We start from the raw sequence: 21,549 nt of genomic DNA on the forward strand, positions 1-21,549 counted from the left end.
AAGCTCTGTGGCCGCCCCTTGGAGACAGGGTCAGCGTTGCTGTGCAGCCTGGCAGTCAGCAGCTCCTCTCTGCTCTACTTGGGTGTTCAGTGACAGGCTGGAGCAGTTCTGGAAGGTGGCACAGGGAACGACAGGGTAGGAAATAAATGCTTCAGATAACCAAGAACAACAGACGAGATAGCCTCTGCCATCAGTGTGGTGACAGATCACCCTCCTACCCAGCTTTCTTTTATCATTGAAACTCAGGTTCAATTATCACCACCTATTGGAATCTCTTTATAGTCCAGCAGTCATTGCCTTTGTGTGTTATGGGCTTTCCTTACTAATTCAAATATATCTTTTCTCGGGCACTTACCACATTCCATTGTAATTATTTGTGTACATATCCATCTGCCCTACCACGCCATGGACACCTCAGGACAGTGGCTTCTCGTCCTTGAACATTAGAAGTGTCCCATAGTGACTAATGAACAAAGGCCAGCCACATGGCTGATGCTCTCTGATGAGCATGAGGAAGAGAACGTACACCATCACATAGCATCCTGATTGTAGACAGCACATCCTATATTACAACCTCCCCCACTTTTATTATATCTCCTAAACTCAGCGATACAGATACTTATAATTTTCTAACATACCAGGTTATTTCATGCGGCTCTCTGCCTTTAAATTTTCAAATTCACATACACCCCCACTTGGGGGAGGGGAGAGCTGGCAAAACCTGTCCTTTCAAGTCTCAGTTCATGTATCATCCTCTTCCCCAAGAAAAGCTGACATCTCTCTCCATTCCCCTTCCTTTCAAAATTCAAGCAATTATACTGTTAATAAACAGGCCTCCTCTGTGTTCCCACAATATCGTTTAATTAACCAGTTTAACCTATGCTCTCCATTTCTTCTGGAAAAGGTAATGATTGATACCCACAGCAAACTGAATGTTCTTTGACAATCGGAAGCCCTGGAATGCCCACATACTTCCACATCCCTTTCCCTAAACCGAATGGTTACCAAGATACCTTGTGTTTGTTCCCAAACCCATCTATGCCAATTGTACCTGTTAGTATAGTTAAGTCATTTAGTAGATATGACTTAAGTAAATAGCATATGAGTGGGAAAGAGTTGTGTTTTCTATGGGAACAGACAGATTCTTTGGAAGTATAAGCTGCTGAAAATTGTGCTGTTGAATTAGGTATAGGCAAGAGAACAGACAAAGATGGGGGAAGGGTATGTAAAAACCTTGAATCTCCTCTGATTATCTAAGTGCTCTTCTTAACTCCACCTTATAAAATCCCAAACTGGAAATTGTTGAAGGTGACTTATGAGAGCGGCTTCTGTGACTCCTACCAGCATATCCATACCACAGTAGAAGCCCTTAGCCCTCCATCAAAGATTAGTGAAATGCATACGTTTTAAGTCAAAATAAAATATCATTTTTTCCCGTCTCCAAGTCATGTATTGTATTAAAATAATTGGGGTAAGGGTAGGGGGACAGAGTCTGTCTCTGCTCCTAGATCGTGAATTTATTGGAAACAGGGACTACATCTTGCTGATCCTGGTAGTACTGTGCCTGGAAAGAGTGTTTGGATCCTAGCAGACTTTCTTTAAGGGCTTCCTGACCAAGGGGAACTGAATGAACTTGTTTTTGTACAGGGGATTTTAACCATTAGGTCTCTGTGCATCACAGCCACTAGGGGGTAATGCAGCTTGTATTCTTTGGAATGGTCGTCCAGGGTCTGTGCCTCCAAGCTGGGTCCTTAACATGTGATAACCTCACCCCACCCAAATGGGTTGGAGAACCTGTGGCATAAAGGTCTCACCAACACTGTCATTCTTTGTATATGTATTGCTCTGGTTTATTTGAGTGAAGTGACTGATTTCATCTTTTCTAAACAATAAAAGGACCATAATCACTACCTCATTTGAAGTTAATTATTAAAGCCCAGTCAGTTTCTGGAAATAACACAATAAAAAGAAACAAACAAACAAAAAAAACACACCCTCATGCAAATGTTGTGATTAGTACCAAGGCTTTTGAGTTGGTATAATCGATGTAGGCCCCAGTGTTTTACAGTGGAGTCTTGGGGGGAAGAGTACTGAGAAAAATACAGAGAGTGTATCCATATGAAAGGACAATCCTCAACTCTTCCTCCTGTCCCCTGAATGAGTCTTCTCCCACTTCTGGTGGGCTGGAATCGTAGACTCCAAAAATTAAGCTGCTAGTTGCTCATATCTTTTCAGAAAGAATGTCCTCTCTTAGGGTCATGAGATGAAAAAGAATTCGAAACATCCCCTTTAAGAGAAAAACCCTGGGAGAGAAAAAAAGAGTGATTGTTTTAGTTTTCAGTGAGTTGCCATGCTGCACTACAACTAAACTGATGATGTGTGACGTTAAAGGATCTTAAACAACCCACAGCTTGGGTCCAAGGGAGCACAGGTCTTCTATTTCACAAGCCTTCAGAAGGAGTAAAAGAATGTCTGTTCCAAAGTACTATTTGAGAATTAATCCAATCCAAAACAAGATAAACAGTCTAACTTACGATTATCATGGGTTTTGAAATAGTTGCCCTAGAGGGTGAGTGATGCCATGCACAGAGCCTTTGGGGAGCCAGCTGGCCTGGGTTGGAGCCTCAACTCTGCCCAACTAGTGACTAGGTTCCGATTACTTCCTTTTCTCAGCAGCCCCTGTTGCATTGCCCATCTAGAAAATAAAGCGGGGGTAGCCCTAGGGGGTTGCCTTTAACTGCCTTCAGTTTCAAGAACATAAATTCTTTCAAAGGCCATATGAAAAAAATACAATTATGCAAATTGCTATTTCTCAATCCACACTCAATTTACCTTTTCTCTTAGGGCAGGATCTGGCAGTTTCAAGATATGTTTGAAACCGATACAAAAGTTGTTGGGGGTTTGTTTTTGTTTTTTTTTTTTCCAATGAAATTAGAATGGGATATACCTGTTTAGACCACATAAATTGACAATGTACTAGTTTGTGTGCAGTACAGAAATTCAAACCCAGTATTTGCCCTCTAGCTGCTCACAGTTGAAGGGAGCAGTGGCAGCTTACTCAAAATGAGTAAGAAAAATAAATAGACCGACATTTCAACACTGTAAAAACATGTAGGCTTCCTTTTAAGATTTTCACTCCTGATTTATTTTTCTTTCCCGTCTTTCCATGGAGAAGGGCAGTCAATGAACACTCAGGTCTTTGCGTGTCTGTCTGGAAAGCTGGCAGTCTTCCAGAAGCACAATTAGGAAAGAAAATTTCCATCCCTCACCCCTTTAGAGTGTAACTTCTCAGCCCTTCCACAGAAGACCAAGTTGGAATGAGCAGTGTGGTTCTTGTGCATCTTCAGGGTTCTTTTCCTCCCACTTTACTGTTGCTCTGTTGCCTTGTGGCGGTTGTGCAAGGAGTTAAGCTACTAAGGGGTGTGAGACTGTTACAGCCTTCAAGGTGCCCGTCGCTAATCACAGCTTTTCTCTTCCATACCTCAGCTTGTCCCTGACATTTGGGTTCTTTAGGAGAGTTGTCTCATGCTGAACTCTGAACCCTGAGGTCTAGCCTTAAGACTTCTCACCTTGGACCTCCTTTTACTCTCCCACAGAGCCCGTTGTAGTTGCTGACCACAGAGAAATACTGTAAAAATCCTTTGGAGGATAGACTGAGACAAGTCACTGGGCCACCACTGGCCACCTTCTGGGGCTGGCCTTGCTTACTTGGTTTCATGAAAGCAGCAGTGCCTCGGTTGGTCCATCTGTGACACAGGAAAACATTGTGAACTCCAGGGGAGTGAATACACATAAACCCCTTAGCACCATGCCTGGTAATACACAGGCAAGCAACGGGACTAATGATTTTATCATCACCCTATGTGATGATGCTAGTATGTGAAGCCTGGAATGTCCAAGCTGACAGCTTGGCTCTGACTCCCCTCGCTTGGAATGTCCGCTTGAGAAAGTCTGAAAGCCTCAACTGCTTCATTTGTAAAATGAGGACTCAGTGCCTGGTGCGGGGGCACAGGAGACTTAAGGCAAAGCTCAGCAGAGTGCAGCGTGAGGATCAGTTAAGGTTGACCGTCGCCGTTAGTACTGCAAATGAAGGCAAGCTGGGCATCGGTGTCCGCTGGGGACCACGCCAACAAGTCTGGCGGTTTCAAGCATCCTTGTCCTTAACCAAATAACCTTTCAGGTCCCAGAGTCAGGAAGACTTCCTTGAAAAGGCGCGGGGGTGGCGTGGGAGGTGGGGGATGCTCTGGGAACAGCTGGAAGTGGGCAAGGGCAGGCCGAATTTGACCCCGGGAGCCGCCCGGCAGGCTTGCACTGTCCTGCCTTCGGCCCCAGCGGGCCGAGCCGGTCCGACGAACAAGAGCCCGGCTGGACCCCGCCCAAGCGGCGGCCGGGTCTCCTGGGCTGGGCGCTGCTGGCGGAACCGACTGGGCGGAGAGGAGCGCTGCGGAAGGAGGGGTAGGAGGAGGGGGCTGGTCAAGGGAAGTGCGACGTGTCTGCGGAGCCCTTTTATACCTCCCTCCCGGGAGTCCCGCAGCCGCCGCCACCGCCACCGTGCTTCCTAGCGTCTCGCCTCCAGGAGCCGGCTCCGAGTTCCAGCGCGCCGGGCGCCGCCGCAGCCAGCCAGCATGTCGGGGGCCAAGAAGCAGAAGACGGTAGGCTTCGAGTCGCCTGCCTTCCTCCTCCCCTCCAACCGGGCGGCGCCGAACCTCCCGGGGCACTTGGATCCCACCCGCCCCGGGAGGAGGCGAGCAGCCGAGGCGCGGAGGCTCGGGCGCCGGGGGCGGGAGGAGGAGGAGTAGGAGGAGGGCGCGGAGGAGGGCAGCTGCGGGCGAGGCTCGGCGGGGGATTCCCGGGACAGCCCTCGCCCGCCGGCCCCCTCCGCCGCGCGCCTCTAGGAACCTACCCTCCTTCATAGGGTCACTCCCGGCTAGACCTCCAGAGCTCTCAGAGTAGATCCCAGTCAAAAGAAAGGACCACGGGTAGGAAATTTCCTTTCTTTCTCCAAGAGTTTTTCCAGACCCTCCTTTTCTTCGAGTGGGTGGCGGGCTCAGCTGACTCTGGTTCTGCCAGGTCTGGTCGCTTGGGCACACGTCAGCGACAGTCACTGGAACTCTGTCTATTGAACCTCCTCGTGGTGGACTTTAATGACAGACCTTCGTAGAGGAAACTGCAATTATCTGGACTTACTGGAGGAAATTCTACACTGGCAGGATTTAACCCCTAGCTTAATTCAGCTCCCTGTGGGTATCTGATGGCACCTCAAGTTCAGTCTTGGGAGACTCCTCGTCTTGGAGTAAGATGAGAGGATTGTTTTGAGGAGGCTGGTTTATCCAGAATTAATCTGGGGCATCCCCTTTATGGGAAATAGTGGGCTTGTCAAAGACAAAAGTTCCATACCCACTTAACAGTAGGGGCTTCTATAAATTTCACATCCTTAAATATGGCAGCAGTACTCATAAAGTCTTAAGAGTTGGAAGGAGCCTTGTAGATGGCATTTGGACCACAGAGGGAGCCTGTAAGCCTTGTTAGCATCCTAGCCTGCAGACTGACTGCTCAGCACTCACCTTTACCACACTACAAGCCACAGGTGGCTACTCTATGAACGGACCTTTCTTAAATAGTTAAACTTGTGCTTGACATATAGTAGGTGATCAATAAATGTTAATTACTGTAAGTAGTAATAATGTATTATTAATGTAATATATTAGTAATGTATAACAGTATTGTTATTATATAATGCTTATTACTGAAATGTATTTAAGGTGTATTTGTGGTGGGCCAGGGGAAAGATGAAAAAAAACAAGAATTGGGAAAGGGGAATGAAGGGGCCATGCAGGGGCTGGAAGTGTGGGCTTCAGCAGCAAGGGAAAAGTTTGGGGGCTCTGTGGTTTGGGGGACCACAATGGACCAACAAAGGAGGGTCCAGCAGGGAGGCAGGGTCAGTTTGAAAAGGGAGAACGGTCAGGATCTATTTGCCTTTTATAGAAATAATTTTAAAGTGGGGAGACTCTCAGTATTATAATATATTGTCAAGTGAAATCACTTGCTTTTTATGGCTATTTAATTTTATTAATTTCTGTAAAATTCTTTTGAATTTTAGCAGTTGCTAAATAACAAGCTACTATGGCATTTAGTAGATTTTTATGTCAGTGAAGTTTGAATGCTTCCTCACTGCTTGCATCAAGAATTTCCTCCCAGAACTAGTTAAAGAACGACAGTAACTGACCCATGGACATGGACAACAGGGTGGGGATTGACTGTGGGAGTGGGGGTGGGGGGCAGTGAGGAGGCAGGGGAGAGCCCCGGGGGTGGGGGGACAGTTGGGACAACTGACAGAACAACAATTAAAAAATTTTAAAAAAAGAATTCCTTTCCAGTTCGGATGGAGGGGGGCTTTTCCAAGCATTAGTCATGAAAGGCCAGATGGCCCGTCCCCTTCATTCCCCTAGTTAGCACGAACCAGTGAAGAAGAGGTTTTGAGAAGAGGAGTTTAAAAGCTGATAGTGGAACTGCACAGTCAGCTCTCAGAGAGTGAGAAATTTGAGGGCCCAAGGGTTTGGGTTTTGTGTTTACACATTTTCAACTTTCTAGTTTTTGTTTGGCGTGTTTGGGGGTGTGTTCATTATAGGATTAAATTAACACCTGATATAGCTAACAGGACTTCTGAACTTTTATTTAGCCAACAGAGTTTTAATCCAGGCACCAGCACAAGTTCCCAAAGGGGCCAGATGGATACTAGTGGATAAAGCAAGCCAGCTGTAAATGTATATGAAATCTCCGCAGCTTTAAATGTTAATTCAAAATGTATGTTGAGAACCTTATAGGCCAAAACAAAAGCTGTCCACCTATGGGAACTCTCAACTTGTCAATTATTTGACAAGTGAATCTTGCTGATCTAGAAAATTATCCTAGAAATGAGGAAGCATTGCACACTAGAGGACACACTATAAGCACTGCAGTAAGTTCGAGTATTTGTTGAGTCCCTACTGTGTGCCAGGGGGTATACTGGAGTGAACACATCTTTCCCAGGACTTTTTGTCACACTGATGAATCTTCTCAATCCAAACCACTGTAAGAAGAGTAAGTACATAGTTTTGGTTTAAATAAGAGAAGGTAGGATGATTTTTCTCACAAACTTGAGGGGGGAAAAAACGCAATGTTCTTTTATAAGGGAAGGCGCTGCATTCCTTCTGTGCTAGGCATCCTTACTGTGGAAACCCGGGATGCCTATGTGTCACATCCCTCCCTTGATTTACCTCCAGCACTAGCCACCCCGATACCCCTTACACACACACTTAGATACCTAGGAGGAGGGAGGAGGCATTGCCTCCATAGGACTGGAAAGAAAGGCAAAGTCCTCGTCCTTTCCTCTTGCATGACTTCCTGGACTAGCATTTTTCAAGGCTGACAATTATATTACATCCTGAAGACAACAAATCTAAAATGTCAACTAAGGTATTAAAGTGTTTTCCAAAGGGTCAGACAGCCAGTGGTTGGACAGTAGTGAAGTGGTATTGAAAGCATAAAAATCTTCATAAATGTAGAGATTGTCTTCTTATTTGAAGATGCTGCCTACAGCAAGACATGAATTTCAGGATGGGGAACCATTTCAAGAAAGAAGAAACAAGTACTTCCTAGGGGCCAGGAACTCAGCTATGCTGTATTTCATTTCATCCAATGGCAGCCTCCACCCTGAAAACTGAGCCTCATCTTTAAGGGAGACGTGACAAAAGGGCAGGATTTGAATCCAGGTCTGTCCAACCATGAGCACAAAATTGGGGGGTAACAGTGACTTACCCCTTATATTTGTGAGGAGACACTAAAAAGTGTCTTGCACAGTTCCAGGCCCAGAGTAAGTAGCTATTGTTATTATTACACCAGACTGTTGTGGTTTAGCAAACATGGAGAAGAAAGCCCAAGTTGTACTGTTCCAAAGGCTTGGCAAAGGTCAACCACCGTAACATTTATATAATAAATGATAAGAGCAAACAAATGCAGAAGTGTATAGGTTGACTATTTGAATCCTTACTGTGAAAAGCTAGACAGAAGACAAAGGTTGGTAATTAGTGTAAATGCACCAGAGTAACCCAAATATCAGCAAGAGTTTACTAACCACCTTGGCTAAGAAAGGCAACCTATATGTATAAGTAAATTTTGGACTAAACTCTTTCCATCCTTCCTGTGCCTTCAGGCGTTTCTGTAGCTACCTTAAAATTAATGCCTGATTCACACTATTCTTCTAAGATCATCTGTTTGGACTTTTATAATTAAAGATAAATGTACTTAATTCTGAATTTTATGTCTCTCATATAGTTTTCTTAGTCTCTCATCACTTTTCTGTTAATGCACATGGGTCTGTGATTTGCTGAAGGGATAATTAGGCTCAGACATGGAACTGTTAGGCACAGAGTCTGAGAAAAGAAATCAGTCATGTCAATCTCAGTCCTTGGAGATTACTGTTTATTTCAAAATTTATCACTAAGTAGTAATGAACACTCATCAGTCCTTGTGTTTGCAAGTCTTAGGAGAACACAGAAGCTAAAGGTAAATAAACATAAATATAATGGCAGTTCAACTAAACCTTCACCCCCTGGGTGACTTGTTCACATAACAGCTGAAATGGCATATATGCCCACAACCTAGCGTAGAGCCTGGCACAGAGTAGGTGCTCAATAAATATTTGTTGCAGAAATGGCTACAGAATTCATTAGCAAATTAATTTGCTTTTAGGATCCAGAATTTTCTTTTATTCCTTTTTCCCCCCTCTTACCTGTCTGTTCTTGTAGGCTTGCTTATTTTTGCCTGGGTCTTTGTCATTACCCCTGAAAAATTACTTTCAGGGATTCTTTGAAGCTTAGGATGAATGGCCTTTCCCCCCAACTAAAGATTTGCTTTTGTTTCTGCCAGGTGTCTGGCGGCATTACCAGTCTAGGACCACTTTAACCTAAATGTACCACTCAAAGTTTTTTTGGACCACCCAGGTGATGTCAGTTTGAGTTGTGATTTTGCACACAAGGGCCAGCCTGTAAATACAACTTCTCGGGAACCCCACCTCCCTATGTATACTTTCAATGCCAAGGCAACTGTCCCTGCAGCCTCTCAGAGTGGGAGGCGGGGGTTATTCTGGTTCACTCTTATTTTTAGGGTGCGCCTCTTAGGAGCCTCAGCTTAGTGTGAGGGAGGCCTTTTATGCTCCCCACTTGGGTGGCTTCTGGGCCCTGATTCGTTTCACCTCCCTGGTGAGGCTGTTAAAGTCAGTTCATATCTGCCCTTATCAGGATAAAAGCACCTCCCTGCTTGCTTACCTTTTAGGCTCCCGCTTTCCTACAGATTTTGGCCCGGCAGTTTCTTACTGTCTTGTCAACTTTTTGATGTTTTGAATGAGATTATGTTATTTGACAACCAGCCACTTTTTATTTATTTTCCTGGGAGGATGAGTATGTATAACCTAGACCATCGTTGCTGGAAACAAAAATCTCTGCCTCCTCTCGATTCCTATGTGCCAGTAATGTTTCGTATCATAGCGATACCATTCTTATTAAGGGAGCACTTTAAGAACAAGTAAACTTAAGTCATGGATGTTTAATTTAATTTAACCCTTCTCCCTGCTAACGTTGCTGCGGCCGGGAGCGGGGATGCTCACCTTGCCCTGGCAGCCTCTGCCTGCGCAGGCACCCTTAGGGACGTGCGCTGTCCTGTCTCATCCTTAGCGCTGGTCCAGGACAAGCGCAGTCCTATCCGACAGTGCCCTCCCGTTTCAGCACCTCCTCTTGCTGCTTCCCTGCTCTCTTTGGAGGCCCTAAGGTCACTGTGCTGCTTTAGTGCAACTCCTGAGGAGAACTCAGTGAGATCTGATACTTCCTCCACGCTCCCAGCATACTGCTGCCTTCTGAAACCATGCTGGGACTTTTAGGGGCTCTGTGGCCTGCAGGGAATCTAATGCTCCTTCTCCTCTGGGGTCTATTTGAGGTCAAAAGCACACCCAGTGCCCCCTGCTTGCGGAGCCTCCAAGGCTCTTGGGCCCCTGTCTCCCCGAGCCCAGCAGCAGGTGCAGGAGCAACCCCTCCCTCAAACTCACACTGGCATCTAGGCTCCGTTTGCTTCCCTTCTGACTTAAATCAAGCTTTTCGTGAACGTTAATTGGTTGATCATAAACATGGTATTTGTTAAAAACTTGGTATTTATTTTCTTCTCTCCTGCTTTTTAGATCGCCAAATAATTTTTTAATTTAGAATAAATTGGTGCACAAGATGGAAATGTCTTTTCTCTTTGCAAAAGAGCCACTGTATTTGGCCAAAACTTGAAGTATAACTTGCCTCTGAAAACACATGGTGTGTAAAGTGACTTCCATCAGTTGGCTCATGTGACTTCCCTTAAAATCTTATCAGCAACTCTTTCTGCATTTCAAATTTACTCCACAAGTTGATTTTGCTATAACTGGCATTGTGGAAACACGACTGTAACATGAACACGACAGACTCAATGTGTTGACCACCAAATACTGAATTTTGGCAATAAAAGTGTATATAACCTATATACCTGTTATAAAGGTTTTTAAGACAGTTACGTAAGTATATCAAAAGCTGCATCATTAAAGATGATCATTTCTTTGCTAGGTTAATATTAGTTAACATCTGCTTTATACGATTTGTTATTAAAAATATTGTTTTTTATCCACTAAGCTTCTATTCCTTTTTCTTTTTAATTTATGCCCCATGTGTGCTTTAAAAATCATTTGCAGACTTTACTTAGCAAGTTAAACTGCCTACAATAAAATCTGAAATTTATCCCCATTACCTCATTCATCTACACCTTTCCTCAGTCATTATTTATGGATAATTCATGCCTTCCCAACTTCTAGCGAAAATCGGGAACTCAAGACATTGGTGATGATTTTTATTTGCATATTTTTTCTACTGCTAAAAACCTGAATTAACTTCTTGGTCCGCTGCTGGTGGTCCGATTGGACATTACTTTGTTTTCCTAAAGTCTCTAAAATCCCTTCCCTTTTTAGTTCCTGTCACATCTCCTTATGTATTTGTTCACTTCATCTGTTCAACATATATTTATTGAATGACCCAACAAGGAACTGTGCTTGTCATAATTAACTATAGTTACTAAAGCCTTATATTTTTTAATTGTAGTTCTTTAGTTCTTTCAAACTGTCTCTAAGTCTCTTTTTTTTTTTTTTTTTAATCACCAGGTGGATCTTTAAATGTTTAAAAGCTGGAGGGCTGTAATAAAATACTAATCCTATAGAATGAAGGGTCATAAACATTGACCAAGGCAAATTTGTCTTCATAACCCAACCCTTAATTGGGCTATTCTCCTATATTTCAATTGAATATCTGTTTTTAAGCCTCCCTTTGACAATCAGAGTGTCTCTCTTACAACTTCGAGAAGTCTATGAAATAGACTTCTCTGTGAAATAAATTACAGTATTATAATTTTTCCCATGGCTATCAAGAAAGTATAGCAACTTCATAGATTACTATATTGTCAAGATTCTGCACATCTGATTGATGCATCAAAAGCAATCACAGAAAATTTTCAATATTTAAAAAGGGAAATAGAAACCCATACCAAAGTTAATGGGTGCACACAGCCAACAGAGCTGAATTACAGAATGCAGTGACATCACAGAGCTGACCTTATAAAGGAAATTAAAGATCTGTTTTGGGATGGTAGTTTTATTGCTAAAGATACATGGAAACTATTACCATTGAAAGTGCAGGTAATAAAGCTCTGAGCTTAGCCTTGTATCTCCACAGTCTCTAAGGGGAAGAAAATCTGCCTAAGAACAGGATGTTAGTTGAGGGATTGTGTCGAATGAAGAAAATGAATGGATGGTCAGCCACAAAATTCTCCTCTATCGGAAGCATGCAGAAGGCTGCGATGCCTGCTGTGGCGGCTGCTGCCTCTGTGCCCTCCTCATTCACTTCCACAAAAGACTTGTGGATAATTTTTGATACAGAAAGATCCCTAGTTCCTGACATGCCAGACAGATCAGCCTTGCTATTAAAGAGATCCTCTACACCCAGGCGGGCTAGGTGTAAGTTGAGGTTGTAGCTCTCTTCCAGCTTGAACTTTGGCAAGTGAACATTGACTTCAGTGGGATACAGATTCTCAGGTTTGGTCCACTCATGCAGTTTTTCCAAAGTCAATTGTTCCTTGATCTTCTTCAGACCTGTGGACTCGTCCTCAATGTCATCTGGCAGCAGGATAAGCATGCTGAGCTCCTTGCCCTGGTAGGGCACTTCTAACACACGACACTTAAGGTCCTCGATGTAGCCATATGAAAATTTCTCCTTCTGGTACATCATTTTCACTGTTTTTGTGTCTTTCCTATTCAATCTGAAAGGTGCATCAGTTGTGGCGTTTTCACTGAATTTCTTCTGCCAGCTTCCTTTGAAATAGATGGCATTAACTAACACAAGTTTAGTCATATTATCAACCACACCTGCAGCCAACAATTCTGGAATTTTCCCTTCTGTCTGCCCTTTGACCCACTCATTTATCATCTTTCTTGCATCTTCTGAGGCATGCTGAAAATCCACACTGGCCAATTCAGCACCATATATTTTCTGAGTTGAAGCTAAGAACTCAGGGAGGAAATTATAGGTTTTCTCTCCATAAAACCTATTAGCAAGTTTCAGAATATAGGGAGCTCCATGCTTGTTGATATCAGCATTCAGACTCTGAAATCTTGAATGAATATCCTCAACTGCATCAAAATGAAGAGTCTTGGACATCTGTGCCGCAGTAGTGCCTCTGGTCCCCAGAAAGATCATGGCCAAAGCTGATGAAATGCTTATGGGAGAGATGAAGATGTTTTCAGTAGGATTGTCCTCATTCAGGGTGCGGAAAAGGTCCACTGCAAACTTGGTGTTTGCCATGCTCAGCTGCTCCATGGGGAAGGCTGCTGCTCGCTGTCTGGGAGGGGCTCAGAATCTGGGTTCTAAGTCTCTTCTAAACAAAGCATTTCCTTTTTCTAATTGCAACACCCCACCCAAAACCTTGATATTCTTTCAAGTCTTCTGCCCAGTCTTACAGTCCTTGGGCCCAGCAATAAAATTTCCAATTGACTTTTTTTTATTTACTTTTTTTTATTGTTTATGGAGTTTCATGTTGTTTTCTTAAAATTGGTGTTCAAGTACAGTTGTCCCCAGTTTCCTGTTGCCACTTCCTCTCACCCCTGCCACCCCTTCCCCTGCCACAGGCGGGTGGTGCAACAGCTGAGCTAGAACTCCTGTCACCTAACTGCTCTCTCAGCACTTTTCTTTTCATCACACGCCCTCTGAAGGAGGCCCTGTCTGTTTTTACTGCATCTACTACAGCTTTGTGTCCTCTTTTTTTTTTTTTTTAACTGGGAAAGATTTTTCCATACCAAAAACAAAACAAAACAAAACAAAACAAAACACCCCTATGAAAAACCTACTTCCACGTTGGTTATCAGTGATTCATCATTGCAGCCTGACTTAGCTTTAGCATTTTGTTTTGATGTTATGAAGATCGAATATACAAGCCAAAGAACAATGTTTGAAAAATGTAACTATACCATTTTGAAGTGTTTTTTGATTGGCTAGCCTGTTTCTCTTTAGAAAGTTCAGCCCCCATCCCCAACCTTATGCATTCTTCCTTAAGCCTTCTTGAACTGTTTAATCATTTTATCAAAAGAAAGAAAGAAAGAAAGAAAAGATGCCAGTGATTACAGAATGTGCAATGCAGATAACACAGATAAAATTATATTAAGCAAAAGCTAGACCAAGTTCAGTATACACTAAAGCCTCCCAGTCCTGCCCTGACTGGTGTGGCTCAGTGGGTTGGGTATTGTCCCACAAACTGAAAGGTTAGCAGTTCGATTCCTGGTCAGGGCACATGCCTGGGTTGCAGGCCAGGACCCCAGTTGGGGTCAGCTGATCGATGTTCTTTCGCACATTGATGATTCTATCTTTCTCCCTCCCCTCCCCTCTCTCAAAACATTAATTAATTAGACATTAATATTCCAACTGTGGAATTTGCATATTTCTCGTGAGTTTCTATTTTTAGAGTATGTTTTGGTAGAAAATTCCTACTCTGTTGTGACTTGTTTATCACCAGCACTGAGCGCTTATTCCATGGCAGGCTCTGTTCCAGGGGGTCCCTGCACGTTCACTCATTCAGTCCTCACTGTCTCATACAGCACGTTTGTGAACTCCGAAGGGAACTCATTTAACTGAAATGTCTTTGGAGAGTTACCCACAGACGATAAAACCTTATCCAGTCCTCTGTAGTTAATAAGTTGTTTATTTCATAGAGGGAGTGAGATTTAAAGCCAAGTAGCAAACGGCTGGGTGAGGTAACTAGTAAAGTGTTACTGCTTCGTTTGTAAAATATTTTGGCAGCTGCCTACTGCTAATATATCTCAAGATAATAATAATGAATTCTATTTGGAGACCTTTTGCAGAACTTTTTAAAAAAGAGGAAACGGCATACGCTAAGAAATGCACGTCACCCTCACCGTCGCACGTATTTCATTCCTTATGGTGACATAAAGTATGTAATTGGAAAATGAATTTTTTTTTTTTTGTTCTCAGACTTAAAAAGTATGGGTAATCGTTTTAATTGCGTAGCCTAACAACCATGTCAGTGATTGGAAGGATTTATTTCCACTAAAGCTGCTAATACGTGAGCCAGGTTTAACTGCGATTTGTAGATGATAAAAGGAAACTGGGCCACCAATGCATTTGTCACACAATGAAAATTTGACCCAACTTGAGGTCAAAGCTTAAGGATGTCGGCCACCAGATAATGCTTCCCTTTCATTAGCGACCAATAAAGCGCCTAGAAATTGTGAGACTGTAAAAGGCACCTTTCATGAGGTTTGGAAGGAACATCTTGGTGAATCGTCTCCTCCTACCGCCATAGGTCAGGAAGCCCGCCTTTTCAGCAATCCTGGGCCATAGCCTCAGTGTTAGTCACCTTGAAGGCCCAGATTCTGATCACAGGAGCCTATGCTCATGTGAAGGAGCACTGCCTGGATGTGATCATAGGGCATGAGATTGAAGTCCTTTACTGGAGAGCGGTTCCATTATTTAAAAGAAGAGAGGAGCGGTGACAATATATAAATTAAATCACAGAATCCATGTCTTCATAGTGTAAGACACCTTGGAATCAATACAATGTCAAAAGCACTGTCGGCACAGTTAGCCACATTTATTGAATGGAAAAATCTGGGTTATTATAAACTCCTGGTTTCTTCTATTGTCTTCTCAGTGTTGAGGCTGTTATTTAATAAGCCTTTTAAACATCACACGGTGACATTCTTGATGACATTTTAAGTCTGCCTTGGCGTTCAGGAAGGTACCTTGTTGATCCAACTGGGTTCCCTAAACAGGGGAAAGGAACAAGCATTTATTAAGGGACTTTCCATACAAGGTCTAAGCTCACCCTCACAATACCTATGAAGTAGTTGATGTTCTTGTCCCCATTTTATAGTTGAGAACTGTAAGGCTATGGAGGTTAAATAACTTGCCTTTGGAGGCACAACCATAAGTGGCAGGGTTGGAAGTGACTCTCTCTTAAGTGTGAATGCCATGTTTTCAATCATTCTTCTTTTTCTTCTGTTAGTGCAACATGTATTAATTGATATAAAGACTGTCAGAATGAAGGTTATTCTGATCACTTAAATACACATTTAAATGTTTCTTTGTGGATGCAGATTATTGCAGTAAATAATCTAAAAAGAGGATGTGGTTGCTTTGAAAGTAATTTTCCTCAGGAGCTTTTTGGAATATTGTATGATCTTTAGAATATGTGGGTTTTAGCAAATGCCATTAAAAGGCAGTAAATGTTAGTTTGGATGAGGCTCTGTGGCCAGTTTTAGGAGCAGTAGTGTTTGGAAGAGAACCCAACGTTTCACCTTAATAATACAAAGCTTCAGTGTTCTTGTGGGTGAATGCATACACTCAAGAATAAGTGTCCTTAGAAATAATTGCAGTGACTTACATGTAACCCTAGACCTTGCCTTGTTCATTATGCAAGCGCTGCACAGTCAAGCATTCATGAGTTACAAGTTCCCAAAGCCCCACAAGCTACAGGCCTGTTCTCTGGATGTACTTACTAGAGGTTTCATTGGCATTTCCACAGCTCAGCACAGAATTTTAATCTTTCAGGGATCAAGAATCCTGTGTCATATACTTGCCAAAGTGTAAGAAAATACACAGAGGTAACAAAATGCAGCCTCCAGTGGACCACTTACAGGGCAGGTATTCAGAAGGGTGGCTAAGACCTGTGTTGACACTAGAATTGTAAGGATTAGAGCATCTTCTGCATGTAGTTACACATTTCTAGGAGACTCGATTTGAGATGCATGTGTTCCCTTGAGGGTAATTGCCATCTCCCTGAATAATAGTGGGGTCCCTCTGGGTATGCACAGTACCTTTCTTTCATCATGCTGATCAAAGCTTATTCATAAATTTTTCTTCATTATCCTAGCAGCTCCCCAGTATACATAGTTTATAAGTTTTACAAATCATAGATGAAGACAGCAAAATAAAGAGATGAGATAAATTTTCTAGGGCCTTCTTATGAACTAGCACAATAGCAGAGGCAACCCAGGTTTGCCAGATTCAGTGGCTTAACACTGCATTTTGTCTTGGAACAGACAGAAACTCAGGGACCTCTGAAGGATGTTTGGAATGAAGGGTTTCTTACTGGGATTATACCACATTAACTGTGTGCTGCAAAATGTAATATGGCTTCATTGACATTGGGAAATCTAGTGTTGCAAAATGCTACAACACATGAATTAAGTGGTTCAGGTAATTATATGTATTTTTATATGCTTCTAAAAATGAACACTTGAGCTTGAAAATAGGAAGAGCTCTACATTCAAATATTTCTCTTTTTTGGTGAGTGTACATTTAGTTTAATGAGGAAACTGGGAACTAAACCATTTCTTCGCTGCTCATTCATCCTGATTACCTTCTTATTTCCATGGAACAAAAAATTCTGAAGCCATGTCTGTCTGCATGATCTCATCCTGGTTGGCCTGTGTATAGTTGCATATAAAATGTAGAAACAGTAATTACCTTTTTAAAGTTGATATAGACAGAGCTTGAGGTAGGAGAATGGTACGAGAGTCAAGGAAATGTCTGAGCGGAACTTGATCCTGTAGACCAGCAGTTAGTTAAATCATGTGCTGTGAGCCCAGTTCAGCTCCCTGCCAATTTTGGCATGGCCTATAAGCTAAATATGGTTTTTACATTTTTTAAATAGTTGGGTTAAAAAAAATCAAAGGAAGAATTATATTTCATGACTTGTGAAAAGTATACAAAATTCAAATTTCAGTATCTATAAATAAAACTTACTTACTGGAACACAGCAATGTCTCTTCATTTCCACATGTCTGTGGCTGTTTTCACAGCGGAGTATTTGTGACAGACCTTATGGCCTCTGAAGCTAAAAACATTTTCTATCTGACCATTTAAGGAAAGTTTCCCACCTCCTGCTGTTGACAGTTGGGGGCCAGTGGTCATTTCTGAGTTACTTGGGTCATTGTCCTCTCAGCATGTTACCCACATTTGAATTCAGAGAGCTGAGTACCTAGCTTTACCTCATGAGCCCCTGTTGAATTGTGTTCGGTGTATTGCCATTGTTTTGTTTTTAAAATACGTTTTTTAAAAAAGTTCTATGAAACTCATTGTTATTTATCCTGTAATGATATTACTGCAGTTGTTTTCATTAATTACAACACACGATATTCTCTTTATAAAGATCCATGGGAGAAATTTCTATCTGGGCTTTGAGCCAGAGGATAATACTTTTTCTGAGTTTTGTTTTTGTTTGTTTAGTATAATCCTTTGTAAACTGTGAGTTCTGGCACTGGCCAGGTTTTCCCTTCCAAGGTGCCTGCCAGAATGATCAGAGGAAATTTTGCCGCTCACTTTCCATTTATTGCACCAGTTTCCTGCGTGATGCCATTTTGCTTGGTGCCCCTATGTTGTTTTCTTGTTAATTTTTCTCGTCTCCTTCTAATTGACAAGCTTTTGCTGTACTTGATGACTCTCGTAAGTCCACTGTACATTTTTCAGGAATGATGCAGAACATTAAAAAATATTAAATTATTTTGTAACTGTCCAGGGGTCTATGTCCACCGGGCCTTGGAGAAACCAGTCCACGAAATGCCCATCGAGTCCTTCCCTGGAGGCTTACAAACAAATGCTTTCATGATGCATAAAGACATAGATCAGAGGTTCTTCATCTCGAGTCCAGAGAACTCAGTAGGGTTGTGAACGTGGATGAGGAAAATATTTTTATAACCTATAACAGAATTATATTACTTTTTTTCATGATGGACCTAGACAACAAACCACAGTAGTATTAACAGTAGTTGTGATTATGTCACCAATAGAAATCACAGATATTTTAATGTCACTTTGTTGTTGTTATCACAAAAATGTCCGTGCTCTTCATTACTACAAAATTAAGGTAGTTATTATAGCTGTCTACCTAAGTTGCTAGATCCTGTTATTTAATACATTGATAAAGAAGCATATTTATTACTGTGCTATAATTTTTTTAACTATTCTGATAACTGTAATTTGGTTGTTTTTCTTTACGGTCCCTTGTGCTTTATTTTATGCATTAAAATTTGTTTTTTTGAGAAGGGGGCTCCCAAGAACCACAGGCTCCCAAACAGGTTCTTGACTCAAAAAGGATAAGAAACCTCTGTGCATGGGCACACCCACGTATGCACATGCCCAGTGTTTCCGTGTAGTTTCAGAGGACTCACAGACTACCCCCAACCCACGCAAGTCCAGTGTCTAAAATCTGTAGTTTAAGAACTCACACCCTATTGGCTAAAATTCAAGATAGCAGGCCACATAAAGGAGGATTTTTGTTTTATTTTTTAAGGCCTCATTCAAGTCAATCACTGATAGGAATTGACCTACAATGCCTTCTCAAGTACTCTTGGTTCTGACTGTCATGAACGAGTCTTTCTCTCTTTTTTCCATAAATAATGAGTATGTATGTCCTCATGAAATAATTCTCTTGGTTTTTCCAGTAGTCACTCTTGATAATTTTAAGTGAGAAGGAGCTTTCCTCCAGCTTTTATACTCTTCGATTTGTAGTTTGTGTTAAGAGATTCACATCTTTGAATTTTCAGAGCTTGATAGGTATACATTTCATAAATTTAGAATTGGATAAAAAGTAAAAATGCCACCATAGATTAATGACATAATACCTTTCATGTTATTCTTCGTTGTGCATGGTTTCATTGATCAAGCACATTTATTATTCATGCGTAGGGAAGCCAAGACATATATTTGAGAATATCATTCGCTGTTAATATCTATGTGTTGTAAGTCTCTAGTCAGGATTCTCTTTACACTTGTGTGGGTTTTATGCTTTCCTATATTCCATACATCACACAAGTTCTGAATGCCTCCCTTAATTTATTAAGGTCTTAGTGGGACCTTAGAGATTACCGTGCCTAGTTTTTCTCAGCCTTGCTAAGTTTCACAGAATATTTATGGCTACATCCTACTCCCGGAGCATCTGATTGAATTGATATGTGTTGTGTTCTTTAAAAGCTGGCCTAGGAAGTACTTTGGCTCAGCGTGGCTTGAGGACATAGCCTAACCAAATTCCTTCGCATACAAAATGTGTGCACTCTGATGTGCTTGAGGGCTGCCAACTAGCTAATAACAAGAGAGGGTTTCTCTTCTTCAGGATGATATTTGCTCTTTTCAGGTTTTTTTCCTCTCCAAAAGTGTTAGGCCATTTACCAGTTAATGCAGTCTTCAGTAATTGCTACATTCCTCATGGAATATTTAAAATTAAATATTCCAGCTGGAATGTTTTAAAGCTTGCCATTCTTGTCCATTTTACCATTACCTAATGAGCAGACAGCTTTCTGGAAAAATCTGGAGATCATTCTATCATAGTCAGCTGTTCTTGGCTGTGGTGACTATTTATTCCTGGAAATTTGCCCCATTCCTAATCACAAGAGAGTGGCCCAAGTTTTTAAAGTAGCTTGTGATTCTTGATACTGTAAGTCTCCAGATCTCACTCCTGAACCTGGTATGTTCCAATGGGAATAAGTATGAAAGAATTCCCTTCAAACATTGGTGGAGTGGAGTATTAAGAACTCACACTGAAAGAGCCCTCCAAAAATGGGTCTTTCTTTTCTTTGTAAGTTGTTGGTGTACTTCTAGCATTTCTGAGGAAATATGTAAATACCTCATTGGCAGAAATGCTGTCTATTTGTATATTTCATACTTACCATGTAAATTACTTTGAGTGAATCAAATTAAATAATTGTGCCTTTTCTACCCAAGCTAATGTATTTCTGATTATACATAAAGATTCTGATTATAGGTTTTGACTAACTTTACCTTATTAGGTTTGAAAATAATATGTTGTCCTATATTTATTATTATTTACTTTTAGTCTGTGTAGGTCCTTTGTTCTGAGGTGGATCTCTTGTAGGCAGCATATGTGCAGGTCATGTTTTCTAATCCATTCAGCTACCCTGTGTCTTTTGATTGGAGCACTTAGTCCATTTACATTTAAAGTTATTATTGATAGGTACTTATTCATTTTTTCCCTTTGTACCTGTGTTTCTCTCTTTCTTGGTCTTTTTCTTCATCTTCTTAAAGCAGTCCCTTTAGCATATCTTGAAGTGCTGGTTTGGTGGAGGTAAATTTTTTAGCTTTCTTTTGTCTGAGAAACTCCTTATTTTGCCTTCCATTTTGATCGAGAGCTTTGCTGGATAGAGTAGTCTTGGTTGCAGGCCTTTGCTTTTCATTACTTGTAATATTCTTTGCATTTCCTTCTGGCATATATTGTTTCTGTTGAGAAGTCAGCTGCTAGCCATTTCAGGACTCCCTTGTATGTTACTATCCATTCTCCCTTGCTACCTTTAAGATTCTCTCTTTGTCTTTGATATTTGCCATTTTGATGATGATTTGTCTTGGAGTGGGCCTCACTGGGTTCCTCTTGAATGGGACTCTCTGTGCTTCCTGGACTTGTGCGACTTTTTCTCTCCTCAAATTAGGGAAGTTTTCCATCATTACTTTTTCAAACAGGTTCTCTATCTCTTGCTTGTCTTCTTCTCCTTCTGGTATCCCTTTTATATGAATATTATTGTGTTTCAGGTTGTCCTGCATTTCCCTAAATGCCTCTTCATTCTTTTTGAGTCTTTTTTCATTTTCTTGCTCTTTCTGGGAGCTTTTTTCTACGTTGTCCTCCAGCTTGCTGATTTGATCCTCTGCTTCATCTAGCCTACTTTTGATTCCTTCTACTGTGTTTTTCAATTCAGGAGTTGTATTCTTCATTTCCTCTTGCCTCTTGTTGATAGTTTCTATGTCCTTTTTCATGCTGATATAGTTTGTGGTAAGTTCCTCATAGTTTCCCTGTAGTTTCTGGTAATTCTCTCTGAGCTCACTGAACTCATTGAGCTTCCTTAGAATGGTTGTTTTGAACTCAGTATCTGATAGTTTATTTGCCTCTATTTCATTTAGTTGTCTTTGTGGGGATTCTTCCTTTCCCTTCGGTTAGGGG

At 41.7% G+C, this 21,549-nt stretch overlaps 2 protein-coding genes across 2 annotated transcripts in view; one reads left to right on the plus strand and one right to left on the minus strand.

Annotated features, from left to right (window-relative positions):
* The first annotated feature begins 4,446 nt into the window (after nt 1–4,446).
* PAPSS2 (3'-phosphoadenosine 5'-phosphosulfate synthase 2) overlaps nt 4,447–21,549 on the plus strand; it is a 73,702-nt gene continuing 56,599 nt past the window's right edge. The window contains exon 1 of the mRNA XM_054572802.1: nt 4,447–4,652. Coding sequence (XP_054428777.1) covers nt 4,626–4,652 — 27 coding nt within the window. The 5' untranslated portion in view covers nt 4,447–4,625. The remainder of the gene's footprint in view (nt 4,653–21,549) is intronic.
* LOC129069989 (leukocyte elastase inhibitor-like) lies at nt 11,649–12,914 on the minus strand. The gene has a single exon (XM_054572803.1). It carries the CDS (start codon nt 12,909–12,911, stop codon nt 11,775–11,777), a length of 1,137 nt encoding a protein of 378 aa, XP_054428778.1. The 5' UTR covers nt 12,912–12,914; the 3' UTR covers nt 11,649–11,774.

This window comes from Pteronotus mesoamericanus, unplaced genomic scaffold (assembly GCF_021234165.1).
Source record: "Pteronotus mesoamericanus isolate MK-2021 breed Mesoamerican mustached bat unplaced genomic scaffold, CSHL_Meso_final contig_24, whole genome shotgun sequence".
In the NCBI taxonomy this organism is placed as follows: domain Eukaryota; kingdom Metazoa; phylum Chordata; class Mammalia; order Chiroptera; family Mormoopidae; genus Pteronotus; species Pteronotus mesoamericanus.